General features: G+C 35.2%; 1 protein-coding gene across 2 annotated transcripts; it reads right to left on the bottom strand.

The window, feature by feature from the left end:
• Positions 1-712: 712 nt before the first annotated feature.
• Positions 713-26,351, bottom strand: LOC123880075 (kinesin-like protein KIF7). Of its 2 annotated transcripts, XM_045927974.1 has the most exons (22): positions 26,250-26,351; positions 23,401-23,601; positions 22,845-23,066; positions 21,897-21,909; positions 20,753-20,877; positions 18,989-19,178; positions 17,972-18,081; positions 14,854-14,939; positions 12,135-12,279; positions 10,727-10,789; positions 10,540-10,620; positions 8,024-8,146; positions 6,511-6,546; positions 5,230-5,280; positions 4,930-5,010; positions 4,515-4,796; positions 4,297-4,407; positions 3,847-3,999; positions 3,530-3,678; positions 3,222-3,383; positions 2,670-2,757; positions 713-1,863 (listed from the first exon to the last, which is right to left on the bottom strand). In XM_045927974.1, the coding sequence occupies exons 1-22, from the start codon at positions 26,253-26,255 to the stop codon at positions 1,678-1,680; spliced, it is 2,664 nt and encodes an 887-aa protein (XP_045783930.1). In that variant the 5' UTR covers positions 26,256-26,351; the 3' UTR covers positions 713-1,677. The 2 variants fall into 2 exon arrangements, with proteins under 2 accessions (XP_045783930.1, XP_045783931.1); XM_045927975.1 differs by lacking the exons at positions 20,753-20,877; positions 21,897-21,909; positions 22,845-23,066; positions 23,401-23,601; positions 26,250-26,351 and adding an exon at positions 19,588-19,668.
• Between the last annotated feature and the right edge of the window lie 14 nt (positions 26,352-26,365).

Raw genomic sequence — 26,365 nt, 5'->3', positions numbered from 1 at the left:
ATAGACAAGGATCCATACTATATTATTACAAATGCGAAAGTGTGTCGGTCTGTCAGCTAGATTTTCACGACCCAGCAGTTTAACCGATTGTGATGATAATTGGTACAGGGTTAGCTTACACACCGGGGAAGGATATAGTCTACTTTTTATCCCGGAAAATCAAATAGTTCCCACGGGAATTTTTGAAGGCTCATCCGTGTAACCATTTTGTATGAAAGGTTCAGAGGTACTTAGCTAGCATCCCGGAAATTGACATAGATAGGCAACTTTTATGTCGGAAAACCTTTAAGTTCCCACGGGATTTTTAATAAAATGAAATCTTATAATAAAGTACGGTTTGAAGAACTAAACCGTATACACAAACAAACATGACGAGTGCAATCTGAGAGATTGCACGCGTTATTTTTCTAAAATATGTCTGCAAAATTTCATGGACTTTGGTTGCTTAATATTCAAATGAAATTGGAACTACCATTGTATGAAACGAGTGGAAACGATTGACGGACAGAGCCCTGTTAATGAAGCCAATATAAAGTCTACTGAAACGAAATGAAGCCAATTGAAACCGCGCTCTGTATCTTCCAAAAACTACAATATCTACTCATGTCACATAAACAAATTCCTCTTGTTTTATTCGAAACTGTAGACTGAACCAATTTTTTTAGAAGCCGTCTTTACAATGATAGTTGATCAAGGTTAAAAATAAAAAAGCTTTGTTATGTAAATGATTAAATATATTCAGAAAAAGAATTATAAGTATAACAAAAGCCCAGAATTAAACAGCACTCTGACATGATTTTGAACAATAGAATTACGTTATCAGAACTGAAAAGATCAAAGATAACCGCAACCCCTTTTATCAATGAGCGATGCTACTTCGTAATAAAACTACATCAGCTATACCTACTTTTTACATTGTTATGACAAAATAAGTAATATAAAGCAGATTCAATGTAATTTCTTTCACAAAAATTGCACAAATCTCAAGACCTAAATAGAAAAGAAGAAAATATTACGTTTTACTTTTTTTTTGCGTAAGTAGGTATTTCACATTATGAAAAATGACATTGGAATGCTGTTCCTTTTCTTAAACACCTCTTTTTTAAATAAAGAGTTCTTCCAACCCTCAAGTTACAACAGAAAGTTGGTAATTTACATTAAAAAATTAAAATTAATAATAGTAAAGTAAGTATTCAAACGTCAGATAAGTTCTTACAATTTCTTTGCACACGCAATGCAGTTTCAGTACTAAAAATGTAAATTGCGTAAAATGCAGATATTGACGTAAAAAACCCCATACCTTGAGCCTTTTGAGTCTCAAGCAGCCGTGCGATCACTTATAAATATCGGAAAAATAATATCAAAGAGAATGCTCACAATTCATAGAAACCTTCAATTAAAATAATTTATAACATTATAATAATATGTTATACGATAGATGGTAAATATGTCACAAATATTCAAGTTTCTCAGAAATATTCATTTTAGGAGTATGTTACTCTAAAAACAGTCAGAGGTAGTAGGTAGGTAAGTTAACTTTAAGAAAACTAATTTCTTAATAGGTGATAACTACATCGAACAATCGTTTCAAACTTTGTTTGTCATATTCACACTGCTATTTTAATCGACACTGGGTATTTTGTGGGCATCCTCCTTTATAAATTAAGAGCTAGCAAATTAAGAATTCTCAAAGAAAGTTTTGCAAGCACATTCTTGTGCGTCAGCATCACCCTCCCCCTCGCCTGTGCTGGATACTGCATGTCTGAGAGCATTCACTTGAGTGTTCAGGCCAAGTATGCGCAGTTGGGCTTGTTCAAAGTTTTCACTTAGTCTCTGTATCTGGCACTGCATACGACGTTGAACCTGTAAGCATCATTACCAACATATTACCAATCAATCTATCAAATTGTTATGTATTTCAAAACAATTATGAATTAATTTAATAATTATTTGGTACGATCATGATAAATAGCAGAATGTTTGGGGTTCCAATAAGCTTGTACAGAGGAAAGCTTTGGTGACGAATCACTGGTCAGACCTTAGTCCAAAATTCAGAACATCGACGCATCAGCAACCACTGTCCATAGGTATTCTACAGGATGAATTTTAAAGAATGTGCTAAAGAACTCTTCAATATAGTTCCCCCTTTGCATGTTACGATTGAACCGCGAGGCATCGCGAAAGTTTGCACCCCTACATAGTCGAAATTCCAAAGACGCGTACGAAGCAATTCGCTTCCTCGTTTTTAATACGAACTGCTAGAATATGAAAGCCCTTCCAACTTCAATTTTTCCACATTAGACTGCGTAATCACCTATTATTTGGTGTGATTGCAGTCAAGTGCAAGCCTATTAAATATATTTAGTTAGAAAAAGTGCGGCATTGGAAAACTTTAACAGTAAGTAGACGAATTATATACTGTTGCGGGGAACTCATAGATACGAGTGATACAAGATCATGTTTTATTTCAATACAAATAACGAGTAAGACGACGAATTTGAAAGATGGTGGTAACTATTTTAGTCTATTTAAAAAATAAAGTTGTATAAGAAGTTTGTAAACGCGCCGTGGTGCGAGAAAAAGCTCACAACAAATAGTACATACCTAATTTTTAATAACTAATGTGTCATGTTTTAAATAGATATTTTTAGACAATATTAATTACTCACTTCCTCTCTCTCCTTTTCTGCAGTCTTTACTTGTGCCCTTGTAGCCGCCAGTTGCCTTTCTAACTCAGCTATAGTAGTCTGCATACAGCTAAAATAATAAATTACTTTAATAATCTTGGACTAATATATTATATTGATAAAAGATCATCGATTAGAGATCATAAGATTAAATCATCATAATCTCACTCTTAGGCCTAGTTGTATGACAGACGCTTAAAACTACTTACTTTTTTCTTAAATTATCAAATATGGAATGTTTGCGAATTTCACCGTATTTAGTGTTTCGGTACGATGCCGTGCAGAAACCAAAGGTTTACCTATGGGTTTACTGAAAACTGCCATCTCCCTTTCCGTTTAGCCCGCTTCCATCTTAGAATGCATCATCACTTACCACCAGGTGAGATGACAGTCAAGGGCTAACTTGTGTCTGACTAAAAAAATAAGAACTCCTTTATATCTACCTCACGACCTTCAGCAATGAAGAATGCGACGCAGAGACGGATACATTGGGTATTAGAATAGCTATATTGTAGTCCAAAAATAGGTTCTTACTTCCGCAAAGTTTCCGTACGTTCATTGGCTCGTTGCAGTGCTCGAGCAGCTTCGTCGCGAGCCCTGTCAAGTTCTCCACCAAGTTGTGCACATTCATGCATCTTCTCATGCAGACGTTTTTCGTTGGCAAGTACGGATTCTTCCATTCGAATCACATTAGCTCTGAAATTTCGTAGTATTATATTTTTAGAGTTCCGTACCTCAAAAGGAAAGAACCTGTGGTTTTTGTGGCGCTGAATGTAACAAAAATGCCCTGTACATTTTATAATAATAATAAATTAATAATTTAATAAAATCACACAACTTACTTGAGACGTTCTGTATCATTCTTAAGCGACATATTTATTTCTGTAAGTTGCGCAATTCTTTGTTGCAGTAGTGCAATTTGTTTTTCTTCACCGCCCTTTTCTGGAAGTTTTTCGGGTGGCTTCAGGCTGTTATGTAGAAGCGCATGAACCTGTAATTCATTTGAATTTCAAATTACGTCTTCATAGTATTTCATGTTTTGACATTTTACCGTTTCTAACGTTAATATTTCGTAAAAAAATTAAATCTTACAACCTTATGAACATTAAATATGTATGATAAATAAATATGTATAAGTAGCTTGTATTTTAAAAGTCACCTTTTCTCTAGCACAATTGAGTTCTCTAGCCAATTGCTCGGCATTGTGCTCAGCTATTGCCTGCGACTGCTGCGCGTCTTTCAGTCGTATCTGTGTTGCTTTAAGAAGATCTGGGATGGGAGCCAACTCCTGTAGTTTTTCTTGAAACTTGAACTATAACAAATATGTTCATATTTTTAATTGCTATGATATTATAGTTAATATCAAAATATAAAATAAATAATCTACAAATCTTCTATCTTAACGGTTTATGTAGAGATTACCCCCAGTATCAGAACTAATAGGTACCCATAGTTTATGGACCAAGTCTAACACCAACAATTTCAATCTTTACAATCGGCAAACCCCTACACCTTATAGTTATAGCACCCCCGCTTAATCAGGATTGCCAAGTTAGTACACGAAAACCTAATATTATTTATAAGTTTACACACATTACAGTTAGGTTACCTTAACACGCTGTATCTCAAGATTGATCTGTTCACTGATTCTAGTGTTATCCATATCCATCATTTCAATTTGTTTGCGTTGTTCTTCAATTATCTGTAGAGCTTGGAGATACTAAAAATCAATAAAAACATGACAATAATAAATAAAAGTTACTGCTTTTTGAAGTGTACAATTTTGTGAGGAAAAATAATGGCAAATTAATTAATAATAATTCAAACCTTGACTCGATAATCTTGCAATTGGTTATTCTGTTCCTTCATTAACAGTCTTAATTCATCAATTTCTTCCCTTGCTTCCCTGTAGCATTGTTTTAGTGCTCTAACGTTGATCTCTTGCTCAAATGCCTGTTCCTTTGAACCCAACGCCATATTCGTTTGAGTGGTCAACCCTTCAAACTTCATTTCCAGCTCTCTGAGCTTGTTCTGGACCTCCCTATGCTGACATCTTTCCTTCTCTAGTTCTTCTTTCTTCTTGAGCATCTCAGTTCGCAACATTGCACACTGATATTTAGAAAATAACGTGTTTTAAATTTCAAGAAATAATTTAAATGACCCTTTAATAGTCCCAAGGCTAATGATGTATACGAGTAAGACGCTTTGATCCAAAAAGTAAAATTAAGAAAACGTGACTCACCTCAGTGACTTTGGTCTTAAAATTTTCTTCTGTTTGACGAAGTTGTATTGTAAGTTTTTGCACTTCTTTTTCCGCTGGAGTCTATGCAAACAATTATTATTAGACATCAATCAAAAATATGAAATAAATACGACATAATGACCTTACGAGGTGAATTTTACACGTTTTATTAAAATAATATAATATTAAGACCTATAGGTGTTGTTGGGTCTATGTGTAACATTAATTTAATTAAAATAACTACAATCACTTAATTTAACTTAATACTTACTTAGAAGTTACTAATGACTAACGACTTACCGGAGGAGCGTTAGGATTACATGGCGCTGGACAAGGAGGACAGACACCACACTGAAAATAGTTAAAAGTTATATTATATCTTACTAATAATGTCTTCACTGGTGTAAAACCAGTGAAGACATTAGACCCTGATGGGAGTCTTCTAATGTTGCACTTTCCAATGCGAGTTGCCATTCCAGCACCTTGGGATCCCAATTTCTATCGGTTTTCAGGGTCTTCAAAAGGAAAAACGGAACCCTTACAGGTTCACTTTGTTGACTGACTATCTGTCTGTCTGTCTGTTCGTGCGTCCGTCTGTCCGTCGAGTCTGTCAAGAAAACCTATAGGGTACTTCCCGTTGACCTAGAATCATGAAATAGAAAAATTTAAATCATGAAACACAAAATGTTGGAAAAAATACCTGAGTACGGAACCCTCGGTACGCGAGGCCGATTTTTTTAAATTTTGTGCGCTGCTCATTGCTACTTTGGCTTCGCAACCCGCTGAGCTATGTTGGTTACTTTTGTTCTCCTTCAGATCTCTTCATTTCTGATTTGATCACGTAGAGGAACTCCAATCCCATAGAAAGTAAGATTTAAAAAAAAAAACCTAAACTAATTTGTAAAGTGTTACGATTCACAAAACGATTTAAACAGATGAATGGAAAACGATTTTCCTTCGCTCTGGTAGGTACGTAATTAAAGTCTGCGGGCGGTCAACTCAAAAGACAAGGCATGCGTATGATGCTCTCATTGTGTGGGAAAAATTCTTTGTCCTCTCTGTGTTATCACATCGTAAAATCCCATCTAATATGACTTTGATTTTCCATTTCAGACTAACGTCACTGATGTGATACGAGTACGACAATGGAGGAACTTAATACCCTACTATAATATCTGACTTGCTGCGGCTTCGCAAGGTTCGGGTTACCTCCATACTCTGAATTGTATAGTTAAACTTCTATACATAAATAGTGCATTGTTCTAAATTATGATGAAAATCTCATTGAAGTTGCATCGAAGCGAATTCACAGATTAACGCAATTGTCAAATTGTTTAAAGCTATAATTTAGAGATAGCGAAAATTTGATGCAAAGGAGGAAACGAGTCATCTATGAGAGAGTAATTTTATTAAAACTTATATTAGGTTTACTACCATATCTGTCTGTTTGGAAGCTCTTATCTCAAAAAGTGAATTGTGCGCCAACATTACGTCTCTCGGAGAAAGAGCAGCATCATGCCCATTTGAAAAATATTACGGGGGCGAGTCAGATAGATAGTCAAAATTAACTAAATAACTTACTGCTTTCGTCATCGGTGGAGCGGGAGGATCACCAGGCTGCAAAATATACAAAAAAATATTAGTTACATTGAATCATTATATACATAACAAGTCATTGTTAGTCGTCTTAACCACGGTGGCTGTATTTTAAAAAGTAGTTAGGGAGCGTCGAGCTTTACTGGCTTACATATTCTGGCTCTTTATATATGACATAATAATAATTAATTAAATAATCGTCAGTCAACCAGCCAATACCTTTAAATAAAATCTAGCCATAAAACATATGGAAGTAGATAATAATTTCAACAGAGATCAAACCTGCTACTGTTAAAAGAACCAAATAATTGTAGGAACAACACAACATAGGTAAGTCCTGTAAATGATATTATTCACGCCATGCTCGTCTATTCTTCAAAAGCAAAAGTTCTTATGTTACAAAGAACGTTGTCAAATACGTACGAGTAAGCATTTCAGTCAGATGGTATTTCAATTGTGCATATTATAATATATTATGTTTAATGTTTATACTGTTGCAATATAAACCACATATATGCAATTAAAAGCAAAAAATGTAACCCGGAAAAGGCTGTAGGTACATTGATTTAAAAAATCATTTCTTATTAAAATTTATGACTCAAAAGTAAATTCGATACCTAGTCTTCTGGTTTTGGGACCTTGAAATAAAAACAATTAACTTTTGAACTAAGAAACAAGTACGGTATTAAATAAAATGTTTTATAGCTAACACATTAGGTAGGTGCCTACTAGAAATTAAAGCCTATCGTGTACTGAAATGACGTTAGTAACTTTATCATTTATCATTGGGTGTGTTAAACTATTCACTTTATGAATACCTATACCTACTAGATTCCTGCGAGACCATGATGGGATATTCCATAATGAACCTAATATTGCAAGATTTCAAGAACGTCCGATGTCAATATTGTTATGATGCTATAGGTACAATACCTGACAACTATATACTTACCATCAGAATTTCCTCGATACGGAATCACAATATCGCGTTATAATATTTACAGAGTAACATACCCCACAGATAGACCTAGGATTGATTATTATTATAAATGCAAAAGTGTGTATGTCTGTCTCTCTGCTACCTTATTATGGCCCATTCTTTAACCGATTTTAGGGAAAATTGATATCTAGATTGGTTTATATTCCAGGGATAGAAATAGGAACAATCAAAGAGTTCCGATGAAATTATTAAAAAAATCTAAATCGATGCGGATAAAGTCTTGGGATCATCTAGTTTCTCATATAAAATGTTATATCCATACTAATATTATAAATGCGAAAGTGTGTCTGTCTGTCTGTCTTTTTGCTACGTTTTCACGGCCCCACCACTGAACCGATTTAAATGCAAGGTACATACTTGGGATACATCCCGGGGAAGGACATAGGCTACTTTTTATCCCGGAAAATCAAAGAGTTTCCTACGGGGTTTTAAAAAACCGAAATCCTCGCGGGCGAAGCCGCTGGCATTCATTAGTAATAAATAAATGTAAAAGGTTACCATTTGCTCAAAGCATGTGTTTTTACCGCCCCCACCTCGGCAAGCACCCCCTACAGCTTTTCCGTCAGCCATTTCTTCGCGTAAGTTACAAATTTGTAGTTCTAGCTGGCCTAGTTGGTTTTCCTGGAAAAAGTAAACATTATTCAACCAACTTTTAGACATCACTATTACTACAGCCTTAAAACTTTTGATTTGATAATATAAACGGCTGTACAGCGTTGATCTAATTCGGTAACTAGATGTGTGACTGGTGACAAAATTTGGTCTTTCCATCTTACTCCTTGGTCTTCCAAGGAGTAAGATGGAAAGGGTCTTGGGTCCTCTTTGGTCTTACTCCTTGCCTCGGAGAGAGCACTTTCACATTATCATTATCATCTGATATTTTAACTATTTAACGTAGAGTCAAAATCTTGTTCTCAGTCGAGTTGCATACCTACGGAAAGATATGAAAACCTAACGCATACTATCGCAAGTAAATGCCTACCATTATGTGAACTGAATATTTTGTACCTATATATTTTATAAGATAGAGGAATAAGCAGTGCTCAGACAAGCCGTCAAGCGCCTATGAGCACGAAGAAGCCAATATTGTTATCTTGTTTTGTTGAAAAAAAAAAAAACGAATTGGCAACATTGCTATTTGGTTGGAGTCCTGTAGTCGAATGTTCTAGAGCTACTAGATTTAATCATTTTACTACTTTAGAGTACTAGATTTAATCATTTTACAAAAACTTTTTCTATATTATGTAGATTGATAATCCATGAAATGGTCATTTCAAAGTTAAATAAACCGGCCAGGCGCAAGTTGGACTAGCGCACCGAGGGTTCCGTAGTCGGGTATTTTTTTCGACATTTTGCACGATAAATCAAAAACTATTATGCATAAAAATAAATAAAAACCTGTTTTAGAATGTACAAGTAAAGCCCTTTCATGTGATACCCCACTTGGTATTATTTTACTTTGAAAATTGAAACACATTTTAATTATGTAAATACAAATTCACGGAATTAGGATTTATTCCTTTACTTGTGTTATAAGACCTACCTACCTGCCAAATTTCATGATTCTAGGTAAACGGGAAGTACCCTATAGGCTTGACAGACACGACGGATGGACGGACGGACAGATAGACAGACAGACAGACAAACAAGTGTAAATTAAAAATTTATAACACCCCCGACAAGCGAAGGCTACAGAAATAACTAGAAAAGAGCTGGTAACTTTCAAACGGCTGAACCGATTTTCTTCGATTATAGCTAAGAACACTCTCGATCAAGCCACCTTTCAAACAAAAAAAACTAAATTAAAATCGGTTCATTAGTTTATGAGCTACGATGCCACAGACAGATACACAGATACACAGGTACACTGATACACAGATACACACGTCAAACTTATAACACCCCTCTTTTTGGGTCGGGGGTTAAAAAATGATCCTGTAAGGGTTCCGTTTTTCCTTTTGAGGTACGGAACCCTAATAAAAATACATTTAATATTTTTATTAACTTTGAAATCAGCGTTTAATAATTTATGAAATAAGCTAAGGTATGACAACGTGTAGAGCCGCTGCATCAACAGTAACAGCTAGATATGCATAGTTTACCTACAACACTGCCGAACACGTTCGGAACACAGTGATGAATCTCAATAAACAATGTACCAGACGCTGTAGAGAGCATATTTTGTGAAGCATTACTTGCAACCACATAAAGCTTTGGTTTCTTGGATAGCGCTACCTACAAATAGCGGCCACTTTACACTACAGCGTTAAATCATGTCCCTATATTAAATTCCCTAACGATCACATTTCAGAATCCTTCACAATAATATTTTTAGGGTTCCGTATCTCAAAAATAAAAAAGGAACTCTTATAGAAGCGGTCAGCGGCAGGCGGGAAAAGAAAAAATCCGAAAACCATTCATTAGTGGTTAACCGTGTGGAAAAAATGAGCAAAATGTCCATAAAAATACACGAGTACGGAACCCGCGGAGCACGAGTCTGACTCACACTTGGCCGGTTTTTTATATTAACACTTTTATGCTTACATTCTGAGATGAGACCCGTGCACGTTTAGTAGACCGGCCTGGTTGATTATGATAATGATGATTATTATTATAGAATCGACGTAGTGAATATTGATTCACTATAATATTATGATAGCTATTGCTACCTTTCAAAAGATGTTAAGGTGAGTGGACGTAGGCGCGATTTGAATTAGTAAACATTTTGTTTTCAAATCCCATTAACTTGCTTTGGTTTAAATAAAAAAGGATTTAATATTAATAGGTAGGATTTAATATTTATCTTAAAATTCCATTCAAATAAACAGACGTAAATGCTTTCAAATTCTTGTTGTAAAATATTTATCTATCTATGACAACTGTAGGTGTTTAATTCTATTAAGTTTCCGAGGGTGTATATTAATATATATATATTTAGCTGTTTAATCTACTAGAGGGGTAAAAAGGCTTGCCGCATTCTATTTCTAAGTCAGTAAAATATAAAAGGTACTTACAAGATCCTTTGTACTAATATTATAATTCTCGAGCCTCGCCAGTAACTCTTCAGCGTTTTTTACACAGATTTTTTTTCCGTCCTGCAAATATATTATGTGATATTTTCTAAACTAGGTACTACTTACCATAGAAGTTGTCACTGCTAATGATGCTACTGAACTAGCAAAAAAGCAATACGTAACATACCCGAGTATATATTTCTATTTCTTGCTGACATGAGAGCTCTTGTTTCACCGCAGTAGCATCGCCCTAAATAAATGTTAAACAATTTAGCTTTGATATTGGATATGATTAAATTACATTACTGTACCGATTCTACTGCAACTTAAAGGCCGGCGCACATATGGCGGAGCGCAGCGCAGAGCATGTCCGCGAAGTTTTCTAATCCCGTGGCACATTACGGGAATTTCTACCACAGAATGCGCGAGCACGCGCGGGACTGCGCTCGGATGCGCGAATATCCGCGCGGATGCACAATTGATTTTAGATATTATTTCAATTAGGACAATGTCGATAATATTTTGACTGTAAAAAATGCTCTGCGCTTCGCTCTGTCATATGTGCGCCGGCCCTAATGCGCTCACGAATTGTTTTCCGATGACAACATTAATTATGAATTCTAAACCTCCAAATCATCGTCATATGCTGTGCAAGTACCTACTGGGTACTGCCCGCCTAGTAGCGTGCACAGGATTTAAAACTAAGAAAGTCGTTTAATTATTTGAACTATTTCAACTTGGTTATGCAGCGCTGTATGCCTTTAGGACTTGGACGTCACTATATGCTCACCCTTATTTATTTATTTACCCTAGAACTTTTACGAAGAAGAATTTGGCCATTGTATTTTTTTTATTCAGATACAAGTTAGCCCTTGACTGCAAGCTCACCTGGTGGTAAATGATGATGCAGTAGTCTAAGATGGAAGCGGGCTAACCTGGAAGGGCAGTTTTTATTAAACCCATACCCAGGAACGCTAAATCGCCTGGCAGCACGGCTTTGGTGGTAGGATGGTCACTAGCCACGGTCGAGTTCCAGCGTTTTTTACGCATATGTAGCATTACGATAAAGGTTCTATCATACCACATGCATAGATATCCCATTTTCCTACTAGAACTAAAAGCGGTTATATCCTGCAAAACGACTTCAAACTAACTAGAAAAAATATAATTAAAATTTGAGTTGGAACTGGGCCGTTTTTATCAGAATAATGTATCTCATGGTGATGTAACAAGAGTAAAAAAGTAGAAAATAATTTTAAAATTAAAAATGATATTTGTAAATAACAAGCTTATTCTCAGACCAGGGCGCGTTTGGAACCCCCGTAACTTTAGTTTTAAGTTTACGTACTTAATTATTATCACCATTAGATCATTTTATCTTACAAATTCCATAATTGACAATCAAAAAGTGTGCTATGGTACCCAATTTTGAGTTTTAGTTTGCTTATACCTGAATGTAGGACGTGGGGTGCTTTTATATAAGTACATGATAATATGTTATGAGATTTAGTTTTCTTGGTCTTTAATCCCCTAGTGAATTTGGAAGCCTACTAGTTTTAGAGCAGATTGAAAGCGTTGATCGTTCAAAGCTTTACCTCGGGATTATTTCTATTTAATCTCTCATGAAGCGCTGAATTCTCTTTGTTGATTAATTTTAGCTCGCCTTGGAGCCTCTTTATTTGAGCTCGACAAGTCTCCAAGTTTTGATCTTTCATCATTAACTCCTTATAAAGGATATACCTGAAAATTATTATTACTAAAGTTTACCTACCTTGTACAAGCCATTGTTTAAAGTTTCTGGGCAATTTAATAGAACATTGTTTAGGGAAAGACTGTTTTGTTGATGAAGTTTTGATTGTTGTAATAGGAGACGGCCATGACAACAGTAGATGTCAATCAAGGATTCCTTTTTTAAAATTTGCCACGTGTTTTGTGTTGCTATTAATTAATATTGTTAATTAATAGCAATAAGGTCTATTAGCTGATTATGTTTAATGAAAATACCACAAAATGCACGTGGAATAGTATCGTTTGTCAGCGAGGATTATCATAGTTAGTTCATATTTCATTTAAATAACAATTAAAAATCGAAATGTATCTATTTTGCTATTACAACTCATATTATAAATGCGAAAGTGTGTTGGTTTGTTGTTTTATTGGTTTTTGGTTTGATGGTTTGTCCTTCAATCACGTCACAACGGAGCAACGAATCGACGTGATTTTTTGCATAGGTATAGTTAAAGACCTGGGAAGTGACATAGGCTATTTTTATCCCAAGAAATCAAAGGGACGGGATTTTTGAAAACCTAAAGCCACGCGGACTACGTCGCAGACATTAGATACTTGGTCATAAGGTAATTTTTTCCATAAGTAGCCCAGTAATTAGGTCGTCAAAAAGGGGCTTATCTGGAAAGTTTTCAGAAAGTTATGCAAATTGGTGGTTTTTTAGATTTCGATGTGCTCTTTCCGAATTTTTATTTTGCCACCTCGTACCTTTGCCGCTCGCGCCGCCATCTTGGAAAAATGGCGCCCAAAAACAGTTTTTTCACGATAACTTCTTTCCCACTCATTTTACGACAAAAATTGCTATGTAACAATTAAACTAGAGACAATTTCCTACAATTTGTGTAGTAATTTTTTTTTGTAGCCTCAATAGTTTCAGTGTACGAGCGCCACAAAGCCCACTCCAACACTCGTTTTGGCTAAATAACTCATTTCCACACCACCATGTGGTATATCGAGTGGCGTGATTTTTTTATGGTATCTCCAGGAGACGGTAGTCACCTTCAATTTAAGCCATCACTTCGTTCAGAGAATACTAACACTCTTCAGAATTCTGCTCGATATAAGAGTAAATATACTGCATCGCAGTTTCGATCTCATGTGAATATGGACCTTTTTTTTGGGTTTCGAACCCAAAGGATGCCAACTGGACCTTATTACTAAGTCTCCGCTGTCATCCGTCCGTCCGTCCGTCCGTCCGTTTGTCTGTCAGCGGGCTGTATCTCATGAACCGTAATAGGTAGAGAGTTGAAATTTTCACAAAATGTGTATTTCTATTGCCGTTATAACAACAAATAATAAAAATTTCAAAATGGCTGACATGAAAAAAAAAACAAAAAAGTAATGTTATTTCTTGTTTGATGGTACGGAACCCTTCGTGTGCGAGTTGGGCTTGCACTTGACCCATTTTTTTATTTTTTTAGTTTGTAGTGCGTGGTAAAATTTTTCATGCACGAATTGCGATATTGTGTATTGACTGCGACCACATTATAAACATGCTCGAGACGCCGAAAAATCGGTCAAGTGCGAGTCCAACTCACATAGGAAGGGTTCCGTACCATAATACAAGAAATAATGCTCTTTTTTATTTTATTTTTTTATGACGGCCATTTTGAAATTTTTATTATTTGTTATTATAACGGCAATAAAAATACACATTCTGTGAAAATTTCAACTTTCTACCTATTACGGTTCATGAGATACAGCGCGCTGACAGACAGACGGACAGACGGACAAGCAAACGGATGACAGCGGAGGCTTAGTAATAAGATCCCATGGGCATCTTTTGGATTTAAAACCCAAAAAAAGGGCTCATATGCACGTGAGATCGAAACTGCGATGCAGTATATTTTACTCTGATCTCGAGCAGAATTATGAAGAGTGTTAGTATTCTCTGGTCGAACTGACGGCTTAAATTGAAGGTGACTACCGTCTCCTGGAGATACCATAAAAAAAAATCACGCCACACTCTACCACATGGTGGTGTGGAAATGAGTTATTTAGCCAAAACGAGTGTTGGAGTGGGCTTTGTGGTGCTTGTACGCTGAAACTATTGAGTCTACAAAAAAAGGTGACTACACAAATTGTAGGAAATTGTCTCTAGTTTAATTGTTACATAGCCATTTTTATCGTAAAATGAGTGGGAAAGAATTTATCGTGAAAAAACTGTTTTTGGGCGCCATTTTTCCAAGATGGCGGCGCGAGCGGCAAAGGTACGAGGTGGCAAAATAAAAATTCGGAAAGAGCGCATCGAAATCTATAAAACCACCAATTTGCATAACATTCTGAAAACTTTCCATCTCATATTACAGAATTACTGGACTAAAGAGGCATGCTACAAAGACTAGTAAGTAACAAGTAAGTAAGTACTAGGTTCGCAACGTTCGCAATGAATTTGCTTTTAGGTAGATAAATACAAAAAAAAGGGTTCTCAGCAATGTACATCTATAGTATATTTAAGCATTAAAAGCATTAAAGTATTTTTTTTTTGTATAAAATCACCAATACTCAGTTTTGAAATCAATACCAAACCTCTTAACTTCTAAATCCGCATTATCGGCAACAAGCTTTTCTTGCATGTCGTAGCTTTCATTCAATTTCCGAGTCAGATCAATTTCCTTAAAGAAACATTAAAAAGCGTTATGAAATCCGTCTTTGTAATATAACGTACATCATAACTACAAACAGATGCATTCCTAATACGCGGTGCGCGCACAAGCTGCGGTTTTGTGGCGTTAAGGTGACGCTGTACCTACGCTCGACCGAAATAGCCGGCGCACGTGGGAAATCTGTTTGCTATTTCACCTTACATTGTGTGAGAAAGGGACCCCCGGTATAAAGATGCGCCGACTGTCCCTTCACTGCTCCATCCGCGCGGAATCGAATGTTAGGGGTGAGCGGCACGATGATTTTCATCGAAATCAAGCGCGCGAACTGGGTTGAACAGTTCTTTAGGAAAAGTATTTTTGAGAAAAAAACTACTAAATTTATGTCTGCAATGTAAAATTATTTCAACTAATGAAATTGTTTGAGAATTATTTGTCATAACCCTAATTACGGACAAAGTTGTTATAAAACTGTTAAAATCCTCCGAGGCTCATTAACTCTGAAATCAATGTTTTCAATGTTTTATATATCGATATATCTAGATATTGACGAGACAAATCGATATAATACTTAGTTTTTAGCGTATAATATATCAAATAATGTAGAGAACCCCTACGTGTGTATGAAGAAAGCACCGGAATGCGTCACCTTAACGTTACGCATTGCCACTTGTTATGAGACATGCTACATTTTTATTGAATTGTTCCTATCCGTCCCCCTAATCTGTCCCCCCGGGGGGACGGATAGGAATAAAAAGTTCGATTTGTCCCCCTGCCACGGACGAGGGGACAGATCGAACTAATTCTTTCCGAACTATATATATATATATATATATATATATATATATATATATATATATATATTTTATTTCTTATTATTTCAAACTATATAATATGATATTTACATAGTAAAATGATATAGATGTCCAGTAAAACGCTACATTCTCATTGAGTGATTATAGAGGAGGTCAAATGCTATCAAATGACCCTTAACTTTATTAATGAACTCAAAAACGGGCTCTTTTTGTCCATAGGTGTTTAGAGGGCATTTTACAGCATTTGACCTCCTCTACAACCTCTCAATGGTATCATAACGTTTTACTGGACATCATGTATAGATGTCATACATGATGTCCAGTAAAACGTTATTACGAATTTGATCTAAAGATTGTTACGTTGGCGTATAAGGCGAAGAAGACTGATTTTACGTTAAATATTATACTATGATTTATCAAACTGTGAGTGAACAAGTGTAAATTAAAAAATTATAACACCCCGACAAGTGAAGGTTACAGTAACTAGAAGAGCTGTAACAGAAGTAAGAAGAGTAACTTTCAAACGGCTGAACTCATTTAGATTATAGCTACGAACACTCTCGGTCAAGCCACCTTTCAAGCAAAAAAAAAACTAAATTAAAATCGGTTCATTAGTTTAGGAGCTACGATGCCATAGACAGATACACAGATACACGGATACACAGATACACATGTCAAACTTATGACACCTCTCTTTTTGGATCGGGGGTTAATGAAAAGAGAATCAGTATGTACTATTATTCAGGCCTGTATAAAAATGATGATAGTAAATAAAAATTATTGTATTGTGTTTTGTACAATTTTTTTCCTTCAAATTTTTTTTTACAAGGGAGATTTACAGCTAATTGGACCTCTGTCCAATTAGCATAAATAATAAGAGCAGAAGAAAATTAAAGCTAATAACAAGTTTTCACAAATAGATCATATACATATACATATTACGTGTAAAAGATACGGCAAAGTATTTAGAAACGTTAAGATCCCATTTATTAACTTTACAGTATTGATCCAGTGTAAATAAAGTCTTACGCAACCCACTGTTTGTACGGTAGCGGTAACTGATAGCGTAATAGTAAAGATGCTTAATTATTTTTATTTTGGCGTACAGATAATAGGAATAATTTGTTCATCTGTCTGATTCTTTCGATTAGTTCGTTGGCAACAGAGGGACAGTTCGGAAAGAATTAGTTCGATCTGTCCCCTCGTCCGTAGCAGGGGGACAAATCGAACTTTTTATTCCAATCTGTCCCCCTAAGAAAGCAGCGGGGGGACAGTTCGGAAAGAATTAGTTCGATCTGTCCCCTCGTCGCGTGTAGGGGGACAGATCGAACTTTTTATTCCTATCCGTCCCCCCGGGGGGACAGATTAGGGGGACGGATAGGAACAATTCTTTTTATTTAGGTAACTTGTATTACAAATCAGACACGCGTACGCGCGCGTTCAATGTGAGGCCTTACCGCGCAGTTGCATTCGTTCCAGCTTCAAAAAGTTTCTAAGGGGATACATATTATTAAGTAAGTATGTATCTACTTAGAAATTCAGAAGTTACAAGCAAATGGTTACACAAACAAACGCAAATCGCGCCATTGTTTTATACAATGTATTTAGAAATAAGCAAATGGGTTGTTATTCTTTCAAGGTCGTCTGTTTGTACCTTTAGACAGTTTAAATGTTGAACCCATGATGATAAAACTTGGCCCTGAATACATTCTAGAGTAGACGAATCAGGCTACTTTTTATGGGTGAAAATAAACTCAGAAAAATGTACAAACCATTTACAAATGGGTGTAGTTGAAACGAATCTTTATGATAGTGTACGAGTATTATAATGCTAAAAACACACGATTTGCATCAAAAAAATATGTGTAATTTTCCCATGAATTTATTGTATGATACAAATACAATTGTTAAACTTGGTTACAATATAATGAAAAATTGGTAAGTTCTTCATTCGGCGTTGATACAATTTTGGTCTACTTTTTCACCAGCCAGCCACTAAATACCTATGTTTATGTTTCATATATTTTAAAACTGGAAACTATAAATTACGTAAGATAGCTTTGAGGTTGAATAACATCCCTTGACCTTATGGTCTATTAATAACAGGTGTTAGAATCCGTCTAGGATTAATCATATCAGGTTTTTTCCGTTGGCCGGCGAATAATGTAGCGCAATAAAGGTGTTTTAATCGAAAAGTCATAATATATTTCGTGAAGTGCTAGAACATACGGACTTGCTTCGAAGGGGTGGATCACAGGTGACACGGGAAGCGTTGCTGTTGAATGGAGCTTGAAGTACTGTCGGATGGCTCATTTTCATTTCGTGATACCACGACGAATCTAGATACAATAACATAATAAATATTATGCATATATGGTTTTTTTTACGTGTTTCCATACTTAGTATACAGAACGTGTAGCCGGGGCAAGATATCTAGCACAGATGTCTTCAGATAAATAGCTTCGAACAGTTATGAAGGGGATATATCTGCGCAAGCATATGTCGTTGTATTGTTTTTCCCTACAACGCGGGAAAAACGTAAGATTTACTGATGAGGTAATTGTACGGCACGGGTCAAAACCTGCGCCGTCGCGGCTCATTCAAGCCACCAAATAAATCGATAAATTACTCACTGCGCAGGTTAGACTTAGACTTTGGCGTATCACGTGACTATCCTACTGATTTTAGGAGGCCTTGATTATGAGTGTAGCGCGCAGTATCCTCACGGCCAAGGCTACTTACTAAAAACCAAGTTATTGCGTAGTGCGTAGAGTGGACACGTGGCTAGACAAATCCCGAGAAAATGTTCAACGATACTTAACGATTGTACCTGCTACCTGAGTAGCCTTGGATTTGCACGGGTTACCTTCCTCTTCCACAGTGTGAAAATATACCTACATTGAAATCTTACCTGTAAACAATTTACAGGAAAGTGAACACCGCATTTGAAAGATTATCTGCATAGAAAGTACATGATTTGCGACTTTGTTTTATACTACAAAGAACAAATCATTAAATATACCTACTTTTTATATTTTTCCAGTCTATTTTTATAGCACCAGATACCTACAATTTGTGATAGGTAAACATGCAAGATAATATGTTCCATTAACCATTAATAAAACTTCTAATAAAATCATAAGAATCTTCTCTTTGCTTGCTTTTTATTTGAAATCAATAACCTTACCAACCTTTTTACTTTAATTATATTTATATTCACAAAAACCAAAAAAAATATTTTCTTACCACATGCACGTATGTTATTCAATCGATGATTGGCACCGTCGGCGTCGGTTGAATTTTTCAATTTTATTACTTCCGTATCTACCAGCTTTTGTATGTTTTTAGTAAGTTGATCAAAACGTTCCATCTCATGAAGAAGTAATTCATTACGTTCACTCAATTCCTTCATGTCATTTTTCGTTAGGTTAGACTTCTAAAACATTTTACTAACTTTATATGATTAACCCCCGACCCAAAAAGAGGGGTGTTATAAGTTTGACGTGTGTATCTGTGTATGTATCTGTGGCATCGTAGCTCCTAAACCAATGAACCAATTTTAATTTTTTTTTTTTGAAAGGTAAGTGATCGAGAGTGTTCTTAGCTGTAATCCATGAAAATCGGTTCAGCCGTTTGAAAGTTATCAGCTCTTTTCTAGTTACTGTAACCTTCACTTGTCGGGGGTGTTATAAATTTTTAATTTATATTTGTTTATATTTTGTACCTACCCACAGTATAATATTTACCTACTCACGGCCGAATGAGTAAGTATACATCAAACCCAAACGCTTAGTGACTGATTTTTACCATTACTATTTTATTGGGCAAAATAAAACTCAAAGTACATAAGGTTCCAGTTCAGCGAGTACCAACGTGTAAACACGGTTTTCAGATTGCCCTACAATCCTTTCATATGTGTATAAAAAGTTAAGTTATTTTTTTGCGGTCTCATCTGGATCAGTGATGATGTGTTCTGAGATGGAGGTGGGCAGCCTAAAATTGTTTTACAAAGGTAATTTATATTATACTCATACCACTATAGGTATAACTGGTTTCTATAATACTTACGCTGCATCGTACGAACGCAAAATCGCTTGGCGCAGCGGCTTTAGCGATATGATAGTAACATCCTTACTAGCATAGGAATGTGTTTCAATTTTGATCATTGAGATGGTTGATAAAAGTACACTATTAAAAGAGTAACATCAAAGGGGAGCCCCGATCCTCAAAGTTGAGGAAACGACGCATGAAGAAGTAACTAGACACCAGATCAAAACTGAACCAATTTTAAAATTATGAATTTCCAAATTGACCTAGCCAAGATCTAAGCCTGGACCTCCTACTTACATACCACAGTACCAAATAGCCCAAGGGACCTACCGCCGTAGTTTGATAGCTACAGTGTGACTATCGCAATCACTTCTGATTGGCTGACACTCGATCACTATTGGCTACAATGTATTTGATTGTAATAAACATTGAGATTGTAATAAATTATGATTGAAGCAGCTTTTCCAGAATCCTACTGTAACCTTGCCGAGAATATTGAGACAACGTTCAGAAGGAACATTTCTGTATGCGATTGTCAGTCTGTGTGGCTAATTCCATTGTTCACAATCTCTAAACTGATTTATGATTACAGGGTTAAATGTATTGCTATCCCTTTCAAAATTCTTCCTGCATAATTAATTAATTAATATTAATTAATTTATAGACTAGCATTTGGCTACAATAAAGCCTGCTAAGTGATGCTGCAGTCTAAGATGGAGTGTCCTTCTTTAGAAGATGCCTATTCACTCTTGACTTAAAGGTTATACTTATATTAAGAATGGAAGCGAAAACTGAAAAAGGGCGTTCCATATCCTATCCGTTCGAATTGGAAACGAGGAGGCAAGGATAGCAATGTCTATTAGTTAAGAGATTATTAACAACAGAATTAGCTGTTGTATACCTAAATGACTCCCATTTAAATTCACTTCCAATAAAATTACTTCAATAACATGAACACACCCTTTGTATTTCAAGCAGTCTCGCTCTGGAGTCTCGTATAATTCCTGCACTTTTTCGCGTTTCCGTATGAATGTCACGTATTTTCCTTGTAAGCGGATCATCTTCGTCTTTTGGAGATGGTGAAGCTGCAAAAGGCACAATAAAAAACAGAATTGGTCGATCAAGAATGTGTGAGAAGAAACCTAACGCTGGTTCTTAACCCATTGAATGCAAAAAAAATGATTTGCCACCATACAATGACACCCTAACGAAGTAACTCGTAGTTAACAACCGTCAGAGTACTGTTGACAACCAAGTACGTGTTGACTCGTATACGAGTATGTACATAGGTGTATTATCTTCAACGCTTGTCAATTTTAATTAATATTTTCTCTGAAATTGATTCAAATCATACCTAATATTTCATGTTTCATTAATTTAATATCACTATAAAAAGGATAACTATTTACCAAAATATACTAACTTTGCCGCTCACACGACCGTATAATTTTCATAAAAACCCTAAATAAATTCCTTCGATCAAACTCGTAACTGGTATTTTTAAAAGAATTCACTTGTAATTGACAGTCAATGGGTTAAAAATCTAGGGATCTGTGTAAAACAATATCGTAACTGAAGCCCGTAGGAAATTATGAGCAAGTAGTTGTAGAGTATCAAAATGTGAAAGTTGCTAAGCTGGTTATTTTACTTTACCTATCTATAGTAAACTAGAATATAACTCGTACTGAGACGAAAAATCATAAATGGTGCACCGTTTATAATTATTTTATAGTATCAAAGTTAAATAATCAAACTGATACACCTATATATTTACAACTTTCAGTTCCAAACAACTCTTCATAAACTTCTACGGACTCTGGAGCCATACATGAGTGAAAAATAAAACTTAAACAATTAAAAACGATGTCAAAAACATTTCTAGAAACTGAACAGTAGGTAGGACGGAGTTGGAAACAACATTGCTTTGAAGCGTAGTATTTCACTCGGTTACAATAACTTTAGATTAATAATTTTTCTGCAAGGGTTTCAATCTCAACCTCGTTTCAATTACGCTGACTTTGTATTATGAACAACAAGCAAAAATATCTTTGTAGACAAAAAATATAATTAAATTTTGATTAATTATTATTTTCAATTGACTTACATGATCTCCAATTCTGAAAAATAAAAGAGAAAATATAAAAATATGAGAGCAATATTTTAACATACAATAATACAAGCTAAGAGCGGTTACACAATCATCCGATTTGAGTCCGTGAAAATACGGATATAACAATCTCGGACCGAACTTGGATATTGCTTACGCACTAATCCGATCTTTGATCCAATCCTTATCTATTCAGCGGACATCTTTGGTCACATCATCCGACATATTCTCACGGATAACGGAAATAAATCGAATGGCGGAAGTCGGATCTAGTGCGTAAGCTACCATACAAATAGTACTATGACTACTTTGTAACGTATTTTTACGGATTCAGATCGGATGAGTGTGGAACCGCCCTAAAAATATATGTTACTATATATTTTATTATGCGTAAAAAATAAATAAAAATCTGTTTTAGAATGTACAGGTAAAGCCCTTTCATATGATACCCCTCTTGGTATAGTTCTCTTACTTTGAAAATTTAAACACATTTTTTTTAAATGCTGCAACTAAAAATTCACGGTTTTCGGATTTATTCTTTTACTTGTGCTATAAGAGCTACCTTCCTGCCAAATTTCATGATTCTAGGTCAACGGGAAGTATCCTATAGGTGTTCTTGACACACACGACGGACGGACGGGCGGACAGACGGACGGACGGACCGACAGACAGACAGACAACAAAGTGATCCTATAAGGGTTCCGGTTTTCCTTTTGAGGTACGGAACCCTATAATTATTAAATAGCTCAGGAAAATATATGTTTTTAAAATCATTTTATTCCTAGCATAAAAATTTACAGACAATGGATAGTAATAAAATACTTAATGCTTGTAAGCATAATTTGACTAAACAAACTTTCTCGTGTTTAAACGAGTTAGGCTTTTTTTGCAATATCGACATTTAAAATAAAAACTGATACTTTAGATAGGTTTCAACACAAATACCTTAGACACGATTGGTCGACCACAACATTTCCCGGACTCATCATTTTTCGTTAGTTTCTGTTCGTCAGGGCATTCCTTTGATTTTAACACCAACTTAGTACACTTTTTGGTAGAATCAGAAGATTGTTGCATACTATCTTTTGTGGAAAATCTATCGTCACCTTGGGCTGATGCATCTTTTTTAAGACGAAAAATTTCTTTTACTGTATCATTTTTTCGGATCTTCGACCGGAAAATAAAAGAAATTAAAGTGTTAAAAGTTTGCTGTTTATTACTGAAATATTTGTGACACTGATCAAGAATTATTTAGAGACTCGTATCCATTAAAGATTTCATCAAATCTATACCTTTAAATAAACCCAGCCAGACGGTAGGTATGTCCTTTCAAAATATGAAAAAAGATTCTTTGAAATCGGAGCAGATTTGGCGGAGTAACACCACCAAAAAATTAATTTCGTGAACCTTCTCTTTTTTGAAGTTGGTTTCTCAAAGGATTGTCTAGTCACAAATCGCCAGTAGTAATCTTATTATTTATTCAATCTATATAGGTACATACAGTTAGCAAAGCCGTTTCCGAGGATGGATTGCCGTCGCGTGGTGATCTAAAGCAGCATTCTAGAATCTCGTGGCTATCTGGCTTCTTGGGATTGCTCCAAAATTTAGGCAAGGCGTGAAACTTCGGGTTATTTAGACCAATTGAAGTGCAACTTTTAGGAGACTCACGCAAAGATCGTTTTTTTGAATAAGTCTTTGTAGACTGGAAAAATTGGATTATTAGTGTGCAAACTAGTACATTTAAAGTCTAAACTCGTAAAATCTCTTATTTACTAAGTTATTCGAACACCTACAAAGCGTAAAAAAATTAAAACAAAAGTTTCACAGAAATTCTAATGCTTAGATGCATACTAGTGTTTTTTCGATTTCTGTGTTAAAACTGTAGAGTAGGTAGATCATCACCATGGTCATCAACAAGAACCCATCGCCGGTTCACTACTGAGCACGGGTCTCCTCTAAGAATAAGAAAACTCTGGTCATAGTCTACCACGCTAGCCAAATGCGGATTGGAAGACTTCACACACTTTTTTTGAATAAAATGGAAAACTCTCGGGCGAATCCGAAGGAAACTTGAATAGGTTTCGTCACAATGTTTTCCTAGCCGTTAAAGCTAGTGATACTTAAATGCTTAAAATGCACGTAATTCAGAAAAATTAGAACTCGAGCACGCATTTTTATCTTTTTGAAGCAGTGATATTGATTAGAGCTTAGTGGTTAAGATGTCGGCCTCCTATTTGGGAGATCAGAGGTTCGATCCAGCACACGCATCCTGACTTTATAAGAGCTGATCCACCTGGCTTCACTCGGGGAAATTGGATGTACCTAAGCTTATGTCCCCATGTGGAAAAATGTACCCTTCAAAAGGTGATAAAAAATCGGAAGAGTGGTTTTAGAGATTACCTACTATATCCTAAAACTTCAACTTATAACTTAAAAATTTACCTCTGTGTGATATTAGCATGGAAGGATAGATAGCAGACCCTATTGCATCAGAAAGATGATCTTTCAGATAAATTATATTTTTACATACAAAACGGAGTTTATTATGTTAATATTATTATAAGCTTTGTAATTAAACACCTTTTGGAAATAAGTGAAAAGAAAAATAGGACCTTAGAAGTTCTTTCCAATATCACTTTTATATTTAAAAAATATTGCACAAACATTCCAATAAAAAGCAGTTTTTAGAAAAATATATATTCGCTTTTAATTGATTGTTCGATACATTTTATAATTTTGGCGAATGTCAAACATTCAAGCCCTACGAGATTTTACCGAAGGAACTCCTTTTAACGTAAGAAATTATTTTTTTCTTTCTCTCCCGAGAAAGAAAAAAGTTTATTCCGAGTGGATTGGTTTCGACAAAGTTGTATTTAAATGCGGCTTTATGTAAGCTTTCGAACTACGATGTATCTTTTCTATCGGTAGAAGGGTTTGGACATGATAATTCTTCTTCTTTGTCGTAACACTCTTGGCAGAGCGGTCGTGGTCATCAGGAGGTAACGTTTTTGGGGGCAGATTTAATACGCCTCACAAGCATTCGCCACTTCATGATAATTATACATACAAATAAATTAAATTTTATAAGTAAGATTTACATACGCGTTCATAATATTATGTGCATCAATATTACATTATTAGTGTATAAGTATTTCTATTTTAAATTATAAATTATCCACTATCATAATATTAATTATAATAATTTCAGCCTAAACGCACAACTTCGTCCGGTGGCATCGTTGAAAAATAAAGTTGACGAAATTCATTTATGTTATACTTCGTAAATGAATATAGAGTTTGGTATTCTGCACATACACCATCCTGTCTATGTCTGAGGACGTGAAATGTAAAAAAAAATCGTCTGATATCACGTTGTCCGGTAGGTAACACAGCAGGTGAACAAAATTGCAATATTGATACCAAAACTTGCGGAACCGGCAGGGATTGTACCTTCATCCCTCTGTTATCGCGGCCTTGGAGTGCCTTTAGTAAACAAATTGAAATATTATGTAACATGTGTAAATTAAAAATTTATAACGCCCCCGACAAATGAAGGTTATAGTAACTAGAAAAGAGCTGATAACTTTCAAACGGCTGAACCGATTTTCTTGGATTATAGCTAAGATCAAGCCACCTTTTAAACAACAAAAAAAAAAATTGGTTCATTAGTTTAGGACCTACGATGCCACAGACAGATACACAGATACATATGTCAAACTTATAACACTTATATATAACTTTTAACATATAACCCAAAAAGAGGGGTGTTATAACTATCAAATGTTCAATTTACAATAATATTGTCTCAATAAATTAACAAAAATTATATTACTATGAATAGGTAGGTATATTGAGAAGTTACTGTAAGAATATTTCCTTAATTTTTTCTCGTAGGGAATCGTTAAATTATAAATTATGCGTAGGTTTTTTTTAATAAGAACAATTTGTTTTAATTTATATTTGTTTTGTTTGTAATAAGAACAATTTACCAATATCTGCCGCTTGCCATAGCAAGATTCCGTAAAATAGTATGGAAAAAGGCAAAATTGAGGCAAAATATACAGTTTTTGTCGTTTCCGCGTGTTTCCACGTCAGTTATCTGTCGAATCTTTCTAACATCATAAGCAGCAGACTTGAGTTTACCAGAAAATGTTTGAAGCTTTACATCTAACGTTATTCCTAGGAACACGGTCGCCTCCTCTATTTTCTGTTTTCACAATGTGTTTTCTTATGTCTGTACTGATTAGGATGGCCTATTGACTGCTGCTTTATAACCTTTAGTGCTTTTTTGTATATTATTTTTACACTGAACACGAGGTTTATTTAATTTATTCAATAAAAACAAATTACCTTCATTTCAGGGAGAAATCTCTAATTAGAATCAACAAACTAACAGTATTTAAACATAAGTTTAAACAACAACAATTAAATAACTGTATAAAAAGAAATTTCTACCAAAATCATTG

Source organism: Maniola jurtina, chromosome Z (genome assembly GCF_905333055.1).
Source record: "Maniola jurtina chromosome Z, ilManJurt1.1, whole genome shotgun sequence".
NCBI classification, from domain to species: domain Eukaryota; kingdom Metazoa; phylum Arthropoda; class Insecta; order Lepidoptera; family Nymphalidae; genus Maniola; species Maniola jurtina.
The sequence above is the reverse complement of the archived record's forward strand: the minus strand, read 5'-3'. Positions and strand labels throughout refer to the sequence as shown.

Bases quoted from the DNA above. Each gene is read 5' to 3' on its own strand.
- LOC123880075 (XM_045927974.1), bottom strand. The intron at 18,082-18,988 runs GTAAGAAAATAT...TATTGTATCTAG, and splicing joins GAATAACATACGTGCATGTG to ATTCGTCGTGGTATCACGAA. The intron at 3,679-3,846 runs GTGACTTTTAAA...AATGAATTACAG, and splicing joins TCAATTGTGCTAGAGAAAAG to GTTCATGCGCTTCTACATAA.